The following is a 10,038-nucleotide window of genomic DNA, read 5'->3' on the forward strand; positions in this document are numbered from 1 at the left end:
AGATTTCAGGCCTAAGCAGGAGAGCAGAGTATGGAGAAAAATTTCAGTAAGGATGATGATTCATTCATGTTCAGAATTCAATTTGAGGTATTTGGTGCTTAGACTCTGAGGGCCATTCAAAGCAGAACAGAATCCCAGTGGTGATAGGGATTAGGGTAGGGCCCCTGGAGTCTAGATGCTGGTGGTGGAGATGGAGGCTTGAATGAAACCTGAGTAATGAAGGAGAGGCGGTGATGGGGAGGAGGTGGGTTGTACAAAGTTGTCTGCAAGGAAGAATGATAGATGCGCAGTGTGTACATAGAGTGAAGGCTGATTGACCTGTGAAGGCCAGCAGAAACATGATTGGACTAGACCAGTGATGTCACAATCAGCTTGACAGGGTGGGAAAGTGGAAGTGATGTAAAACTTAGATTAGCCACAAACACCAGGGAAGCAGACTGATGTATGACTACAGATTGCGAATAAGGGTCATTACAAATGCTTATGATATGATACACAAATATACAATGTGTGCACTGATTTGTCTGGAACTTTATAAGTTTATGGTTTGTGAGAGTTTGTTCCTGTTGTCTTCAAGTGTATAAATTTTAAACAAAATAATACATGACAATCAAAGCTTCTTTAAAATGATACGTTTTAATAACGAAAAATATTTGGATACCACAAATCCCTCAACACAACAAGATTTGAGAAAATTTTCATCAGATTGTATGTGTCTGACAACTTTAAAAAAAAAATCAGTTCACTTTCCAGAATTATTTAAAAGCATTTGATTTGTTAACAAAAAACTTAGCAACCACTTTCTTAGTCCTCAGTTTGTCCAACATGTAGTCAAAATTTAAAAATGATTAGAAATTAAATAAACAAATTGGTTGAAAGAAATGATAGCAAATCACTATATTTAGGAAACTGGAAAGACAAAAACAACTTTTTTCTGTTTCATTTAGTTTCTATCTATTAATCATTTAATGTAGAAGAAAGCATCATACTTTTGTTTTTTAACTGTTCATGTCTTTTAGAAAAAATGCACTTTTAAAGTTAGTCAGAGTTGTAAAATTTTATGAAACCTGAGTACTCGGGTAAAGTAATAGTATTTCAAGCTTGTATTTATGTACACGATATGAGTAAATGTGCTGAATTACATTCCACTTCCACCAAACAGATGGAGCAACACAACAAGAACACAGAGAGAGGTAAAGTGAGTGAAGTGGGTCAGATTTTCAACCTTGTTACGTGTAGTTGGAATGACAGTGGTGTTAAAAGGGGTAGAGACAGCGGTGTTTAAAGGGGTAGAGACAGTGGTGTTAAAACGGGTAGAGACAGCGGTGTTTAAAGGGGTAGAGACAGTGGTGTTAAAACGGGTAGAGACAGCGGTGTTTAAAGGGGTAGAGACAGTGGTGTTAAAACGGGTAGAGACAGCGGTGTTTAAAGGGGTAGAGACAGTGGTGTTAAAACGGGTAGAGACAGCGGTGTTTAAAGGGGTAGAGACAGTGGTGTTAAAACGGGTAGAGACAGCGGTGTTTAAAGGGGTAGAGACAGTGGTGTTAAAACGGGTAGAGACAGCGGTGTTTAAAGGGGTAGAGACAGTGGTGTTAAAAGGGGTAGAGACAGTGGTGTTAAAAGGTGCAGGGATGGTTGTAGGTGGTGATGTCGGGCAGGTGAAGTTTGAGTCGCTGTCAGCTCCTGGGAAGGAGAAGGTAACAAAACCTGGTGGTGTCCCTGTGACGGTGTCACTGATCCATTTCTGGTATTGGGACACACGGGTGTAAATTGAAGGTCCCCCACAGTTACTATAACTAGTAATTCCAATCTGGACCCAAACTGATCCTGCCTTCATCATGAGTGGTTCCCCTTCATCTCCCTGTGAAAAGAAAAATTGTGAAGACAGGTCAATAACTTTCAGAAGAGGATCTGTCTCAGTAATATCTATCCTGCTGAAGCATTAGTCTGTGACCCAGTTATGTGGTGTATGGATGGACCGTTCAAAAGCATGTTTGTTAGCATTAGCCAATAACATGGCACACATTCAGTTTAGCACACCATTTGATGGTAAATGGCCTGTATTTGTATAGCGCTTTTACTAGTCCCCTAGGGACCCCAAAGCGCTTTACACACCCAGTCATCCACCCATTCACACACTGGTGGAGGCAGCTACAGTTGTAGCCACAGCTGCCCTGGGGCAGACTGACAGAAGCGAGGCTGCCATATCGCGCCATCTGCCCTTCTGGCCAACACCAGTAGGCGGCAGGTGAAGTGTCTTGCCCAAGGACACAACGACCGAGACTGTCCGAGCCGGGGCCCGAACCGGCAACCTTCCGATTACAAGGCGAACTCCCAACTGACAGTGGCTCAAGTGGAAAACTGAAAAAAGTTCACGCCAGGAGTTAAATTGGCACTGAAGTTAACTTTCACTTAACTACATTGGCAATTTTGATCTGCGATATTAAAAAATATATATTTCTTATTATAAATAATGGAACTAGACATTATTAGTTTATATAATGTTGATCCCTGACACAGAACCAAACCCCCATCCTCCCCCAAAGTGTAACTAGAAGTAATCCATTACTTTACATGGACCCTTCCATCCAAGTTTGGGCCCAGTGCAGGTAACGTTCTCTGTAATCGTGGGAATCCAGTAGTTGTAGTCTCCCAAGTAACAGCTGCACTCATTGTTTCCCAATATGGGTACATTAACTTCTTGCAGGATGTTGGGAAGTTGATAATCTAATCAGAGAGAAAAAGGTACAAGTTTTTTAACAAATCCATCGTCAGATAAATAAGTATTTTGTAACTCACAATTATCATAACCAAAACCGGTGACCCAGCTGCTGGTCCCATTGTAGAAAGTGCTGTTTGTTGATGATAAGCATATCGGCTGGACGTAGTCTGTGAAAATCACAGGAGCCGACAGCTTCAGAAGACAAATGTCATTATTGTATGGCCAGTAGTAGTAGTAGTAGTCGTAATTGGGACGTTGAGAATAGCAGACTATGTTTTCCACTTTCTGAGTCTGCTCATTTGGATTTGAACCTGACTGGTTGAAGCGTCCCAGATGAACCACAGTGTTGTAACTTGAACTTGACACAGACAGGAAAAAAAATTGTTATAGATGATAAATGGACTCTTCAGTTAAATGCAATTTTCTTTAAATCACAACAACAGTTTTCTAAAGATGTTCAATATATAAATAATCAGAAATGTCAGTTTTCATTCACCATGTTAGACTGGGATCTTGCTGCTACACCTGCCTCAGATCTGATCTCACAGAGACAAACTGCTTCTGCATATTGTTTGACTGATCTGATCACAGCACACTCTACATGCTCATGCTATAATAGCTCTCACCAGGGTCTCTTACTTGCTATAGCTACACCCTTAGCGTACACAGCCTTAGTATTACGTAGCAAAACACTTTAAAAACCTTTAGACTGTTTTCAGTAAAGAAGTTAAAAAGGAAAAGAAAATCTGGCTGTAAAGAAATGCCAAGCTAATTGTAAACAGTAAGCGTTTTGCACTACACTTCACACTTACTAATAGCTATCATCAAAATTGTACAACAACAAAAATGTAAACTTTCAAAAGGTTCAACCGTGACTCACGATGGTAAGCACTGAGCAGATGTCAGGACCCACTGGTTGGTGATTAGTGAACCTCCACACTGATCATATCCATAAGGTCCATAAGTTACTACAATGGCATGCCAAGGCCAACTTCCTGGTGTTGCATCTTGACCTTCTATGATTCTGCTGTTTTTAACAGCTCTGCCACAGGCTGACAGAAGAAGAGAGATGACATTTAAACAGTGACTGCACTGATTAGCCACAACATTAAAACCACTCAGAGGTGACAGATAATGTTAATCATCTCTGACAGAATAGGTCTGATCTAAAGATATTAACTTATCTAGCTATATGCTGACTACATTTGAGCTTTGAAAGGTCCTTACTCCCTACATCTTACAGTTGTTAATGTGAAATTAAACTGTGGTATATATAGATGGGTTATGGGTTTTGCCACTCCACTGCTTTAAATGAAAAGTTTACTGTACAGAACTCACTCATTGCTTTAGAGAGATATTTTTAAAAATAAATGTGAGTCAACATATTTTCCTCATCCCTGAAACAAGTAGTGATAAAAGTTTGCATTTTCTCCAGTTTCTTGAAAATCTTGTAAAATTGTTTCATCTACTTACCAGGCTGCTGTGAATGACAACCTAAAAAACAAGAAGATAAATATATATATTTAAATATATTAAACAAAACAGATTGTTTTGTTTAACTGGTGATTGGTGATTATTTTCGTCTGTGAAAAGGGAAATACGTCAAACTAGTTTCACTAATTTCTTGCAACTGAAAAAAAGTTACAGATACAGCCAGATGGCCGCCTCATTTCCATAAGCACGCTGCATTACTGCGTTACTAACCGTGATTTTGTTTACGAGAGTGTCTCATGACAATGACGTAAGCGAGTGAGATGTTCGTGGCAACAGACGTGTGCAATGGATAATATGGCTGTGTCCCAAAACCTAGGCCGCATCCTCCTGAGGCTGCATTTGTAGACTGATTACATCACAGCAATGTGACGAAGGGTGTCCCAATTCGTAGACTACTCTGAATGCGGCCGACAAATGCGTCCTCCTTTTCCCCAGATTTGAAGGATGGGTCGGGTGTATCCTTCGTGGCCCACTATATCCCAGCCAATTCCAGTTTCCAACAATAGCGGAAGCTACTTAGTTTTAATATTACTCTTATTATTCTTTCTGTGTCACAAAATAAACTTTTAACATATTTTCAGGCAAGAATGTAGCTGTGTAAACTTCAAATATCTGCTCGGTTTATCAAAACATTGCATATTTGCAAAAGTCCTCTGATGTTTTCGGAGATGTCTGTTACCCACCAAATCGATAACTAGTCGGGGGTTCAAGGGTCACAAGAGCCGGGGAGAGCAGCAGACTCCGGCTCATCGTTTTCAGACCCCCGCTACTCAGGTTAAACATGATATATAAGTCACTTAGATAACTTAAAAATGTTACTGTTTGGCTTTCTTCAGTGTTCTATTTGTTCCTGAGTAAATTGGTTGGGCTGAGATTATAGTTATTTGATTAGATTAGATTAAATCAAGCGTTATTAATCCCTCAGGTGGGTTCCTGGGGTTTTCACATAAATGAATAAACGTCAAACAGAAAACTGATTAAACAGAGATGAGAATCTACGGCAGTGTCCTGTTTTACTTTAGATAGCAACGAGCAGACGGCTGAGTTTATTAAAAATCCACTGAGACAGCCGTAACAGCGACAAACCCCCCTAAACTTCAACTCTGAGCAAGTACCTAGCACACTGCCACAGGAATGTGAAATTCACAGAGAAACCCCCAGATCTCCCCACTGACATGACCGCTGCGGCACACCTGCACCAGGGCAAACCTCCACTCCTGCTAAACACGTGAAAATAGATTTAGAGCAACAGGACATAGTGCTGCCGAGCCTTTGATTTTATTTATTTTCTGCTGTGTTTTACTTGCATCTGTTTGAAAGAGTGAGTGTAAACAAAAAAAAAAGATTTTATTTCATATGCTGGAATACGCAGGAAGTAGGTTTAAATGATAGACAAATTTCTTCAAGTCCAAGACCGTTGCATGTAATCTAATTTTTGCTTGATGCAATGTGCATAAAGATTAAAATCAGTAATTAGTTATTATCAGTTATTAGTTACTGATTTTGTTTTTCAAGTAACTTGACCAACAATGCTCATTCCTGGCAGGACCATGACAGATACTTGGTGGATTCATCACCTATTGCTGGCTCTGCACTGACTGATTTGCACTGCAAGGTTTTTCTAATTCAAAAATAAAAATAGAATTTAAAAGCAAATTGATTGTTGGTTGGTCATGTCAGAGAAGAGATTATTTTAGATGTGATACAAAAAATGCAAATCAGACAGAGAGCACCATGACAGCAACAACAATGTGCGTGCTTCAGCATATTGCTATATTGAAATATACAAGAAATACATTAGCCTCTGCTATATAAATCTTTAGGCCTCACTGAAATGCGACTGTAGTGGAGGAGAGGGAAAGCTTTGGTAATACCCTTGTATCTACTGTAGATAAACAGGCAAAGCAAGCAGTAAAAAGCTGCTGTAGGGGTTAAACAGGAAGTTCTGGCACTGTGCTTAAAACTAATGATAATTCTCTGCATTTACACTTTCCAAATAATTTAAGAGTCATAGCAGTACCTTTGCAATTTGTTTTAACACTCTGGTTCAAAAATTTTGTGCTGTGAGAGGGACACTCCAAATCCAACAACTGATACATGTACCTGCAGTATTTATTTATTTAGTTTTAGGTGGAAAGACTCCACGTGATGAGAATTAACATTTACATTTCAACCCGGTCTTAAGGATTGTTTCAGGTGGCGTTGATTAGTTGATGAGTTTAGTTGATTTTTGTTAAAACTCCTACAATTTAATATTAAATATATATATTAAATATTAATTCAGTCGTATTTATTTTCTGACAGTTCTGACGGCTAACGGTTAATTAAACAATTATTAATTAAATAGTAAATATAGTTTAAAAGGGAAAAGGGTAAATGAAAAATTACCTAATGTGAAATGTCTGTACTCTGAGAATTATCCACTTAAAAAAAAAGCAAATAAGAGATTTACTGAACTGAGTAAAAATGAAGAAACTTGGATTTCTAGAGATTTGAAGGAACCAAATAATTTACCTAAAATACATTATAAAATGATGCATTTATGAAATCATTGCTAAGTCTACCCTTTCACAGTGTCCAGTCCAAAAACTGTATCATTACTATCAGGAATGTATAAAATATCAAAAATATATAACAACATTATAATATATATAACAATACACGATACCAGCCATTAATCCATTAATTTCCAGTAGTTTTACCAGTATTTTATTATACCTCCACTTCATCAAATACTTCTTCAACCTTGGAAAACTAAAAAATAAAACTTTGTTTCTCACCTCTCCATGAGAGAATAGTCATCACAGCAATACAGCACAAAAACTGATGGAGAGCCATTGTTAACTGCACCTCTGTTGTAGTATAATTACATTTAAGTACCTGAAGATTATTCTCAGCTCCACCCAGTGCTCCACCCTTTCACTGTCGCATTAGCTTTCCAAGAAAAAGTCAGAGAGCTGGTGATGAAGTTTTGCTTGAGCAAGGGGTGAATAAACTATTTTTTTTTAAATTATCCTTATCCTCTGCAAATGTTTGGGTGCTTTTTTGTAATTCCAGGGAATAAAAGCACACCCTAGGTTTTCACATGATTGCAACAATCAATCAGAATCACTGCTAAAGATATGAGTAATACATACAATATTGTGCTGCAATCAACCTCACCTGATTCTTATCACAGCCACTTTCTGTTAATCACTTTAAATTCACGCATCTCAACTTCTCTGTGTTTGCAAGGGTTTGCATTTTAAAACAATATTCTTTACTTTCTGTTGTACTTCCCTGAAACAATTTTGTTTTGGGGGAAACATTGCCAAGAAGCAAAAAAGAAAAACACCAAACAGGTCTAGTAACATTTGTGTCATTACTTTCACTTTGGAAACCATTCGGCTTGAGGAATATAAAAACTTGGTGGTCTACAGTGATTCTTGGGTTTCTCATATGCAGAGAGTTAGGGCACCGTTTATCGTTTGACAGGGCAACTGTGACTTACCTGGGTCGAGTGGTTGGGCAAGGGTGTGTCGCTCTGGTACAGGCTAAAGTAATGGCAGTTGAGCATTTTCCGCGACCTTTCTGAGGGTGCTTTCTGCTTGTAACAAAGTCTACAAAATCTACACGAATAACTCCTCCCCCTTTTGTGAGTGTGGACGCTTCATCTCTTTGCTCTTTAAATGCTTTGCTTCTTTTATTGATTTTTTATTGATTTTTATGCTGATTTTTCCCTTTTTTCCGTATGAGCTTACCTGCGATAGCTTCTGGACACTTATGGATCATTAGGACCAGAGATGGGCAGTAACGCGTTACTTGTAACAAATTACTGTAATCTGATTACTTTTTTCAAGTAACGAGTAAAGTAAGGGATTACTATTGTAAAAATGGTAATTAGATTACCGTTACTTTCCCGTAGGGACGCTGCGTTACTGCGTTACTAAAACCGTGATTTTTTGCGAGAATGTCTCACGACAGTGACGTAAGCGAGTGCGCCGTTAGTGACAACAGCTGTGTGCAGATCAACAATGGATCACATATCGATTGTGGGAGAGAGTATGAGCGTGCAGCGTTTAAAGCGTGGAAGTACTGACCTTACTTTAAGTTTGATTCCATAAAAAGTGACAAAAACATTAGCGTCCATCGTGCGTGGGAAGAAAACTTCTTTTTACAGCGAAAAAAACCCCTAAACTTCCAAGCAAGCACCGAGTGTGCAACAACGTAATGGGAAATTCACAGAGAAACTCGCGGATTCTTCAACTGACCGCGGCACACCTGCACCAGGGTAAACCTCCGCCTACCCCCAGTCCTGCTTTACAGGTGAAAATAGAGCAACAGGACCGCTGAGTCTTTGACTTTATTTATTTTCTGCTGTGTTTTACTTGCATCTATTTGAAAGAGTGAGTGTAAACACAAAAAATATTTTATTTTATGTGCTGGAATGTGCAGAAAATAGGTTTAAATGTTAAACTAATTTATTCAAGTCAGAGAATGTTGCATATAATTAAATTTTTGCTTGATGCATAAAGTTAAAAGATTAAAACTAATAAAACAAGTAAAAAAAAGACTTTTCCATTTGATTACATTTTGTATGATGGATTATGCAGAAAAAGTAGAATTGGGCTGAAAGATCTATCGCTTTATCACCTATTCAGGTTGTAAATCGTGTTTTTAAAAAGTAACTAAGTAACTAAGTAATTAATTACTTTTGAAAATAAGTAATCAGTAAAGTAACGGGATTACTTTTTTGGGGGAGTAATCAGTAATTAGTTACTGATTACTTTTTTCAAGTAACTTGACCAACACTGATTAGGACTAAAGTGTTCTTAACAGAAACAGCAACATTTTTATAGTTACCTTATCCACAGTGCTCCGTGTGTCTGTGGCCTAGACACAGCTGAAGCCTGATTACAGCGTCTGGGCACCGAACAGCCTCAATAGAGATTGAAAATGTGACGTCACTCAGGGGTAAAACCGCAAAGAATTCTGGGAACTCGTGGCAAGAGGTACTAGCGCACGCAGGCTTTCAATTGAAATCAGTTATACAGCGATAAAAAGAAACACAAAAAATGTCAAGAAGCTGTTGTATTATTAACTGCAATAGCCGGTCGCATGACAGCCACAGGAAGCCGACGGGTAAAGAGATCGGTTGTTATCGGATTACGTCGTTGAAGAAAAATTGTTCGAGCCATGTTTCCGAAGTAACAAAGAGGCAACGGGTGGCCTGGATTGCAGCCATTCAAAGACAAAATATAACGTCCCAGAACACTCCAGCTCACAGGTTAGTCTGCTCCAGGCATTTCCATAAAGGTCAGTCTGCTGTTGTAGTTAATACGTCATTTTTCTTAACATAATTGGTGATATAGGTTACAAGCAAGTCTGGCGCTGAACAGAAATTGTCGCGCTATGCTCCTTTGTTTATTGTGCATAAATAGTGAATTGTCCTGACACAATATTGTGTTTCGCTTCTGTTATTACCATGGTACATTGACAAAAACATATACTTTTATTCACAGGATAAAACAGTTGTTTTGTATCACTAATTGCCCAGTACGGTTACAGCATACAATATTATTGTCACTGCTACATTTCTGTAATGCGTACCAGAAATTATTTCCACTACTAATTAATTACCATTGAGCTCAAAGGTCCTATTAATAAACGGTTAACGAATGTGTATTTATGAAGACGATTTGTGAGACTGGTAAACTTATGATATGTACAATGGTCATTACTTTCTACACGGTGCATTTCAAGGTCCTGTACCCATCCGTCGGTAAACTGTACCTGGGCTTGTTGCAGTGACCTGAAGTTACCAAACTTCATGAGTGTATGCA

The 10,038-nt window shown here is 38.5% G+C and overlaps 1 protein-coding gene across 1 annotated transcript; it reads right to left on the reverse strand.

Annotated features, from left to right (window-relative positions):
- Nucleotides 1-617: 617 nt before the first annotated feature.
- Nucleotides 618-7,065, reverse strand: LOC113019088 (serine protease 48-like). The gene is made up of 6 exons (XM_026162597.2): nucleotides 6,997-7,065; nucleotides 4,196-4,216; nucleotides 3,603-3,774; nucleotides 2,800-3,080; nucleotides 2,570-2,727; nucleotides 618-1,861 (listed from the first exon to the last, which is right to left on the reverse strand). The coding sequence occupies exons 1-6, from the start codon at nucleotides 7,052-7,054 to the stop codon at nucleotides 1,139-1,141; spliced, it is 1,413 nt and encodes a 470-aa protein (XP_026018382.2). The 5' UTR covers nucleotides 7,055-7,065; the 3' UTR covers nucleotides 618-1,138.
- Nucleotides 7,066-10,038: the final 2,973 nt, after the last annotated feature.

This window comes from Astatotilapia calliptera, chromosome 3, assembly GCF_964374335.1.
Source record: "Astatotilapia calliptera chromosome 3, fAstCal68.1, whole genome shotgun sequence".
Lineage (NCBI taxonomy): Eukaryota > Metazoa > Chordata > Actinopteri > Cichliformes > Cichlidae > Astatotilapia > Astatotilapia calliptera.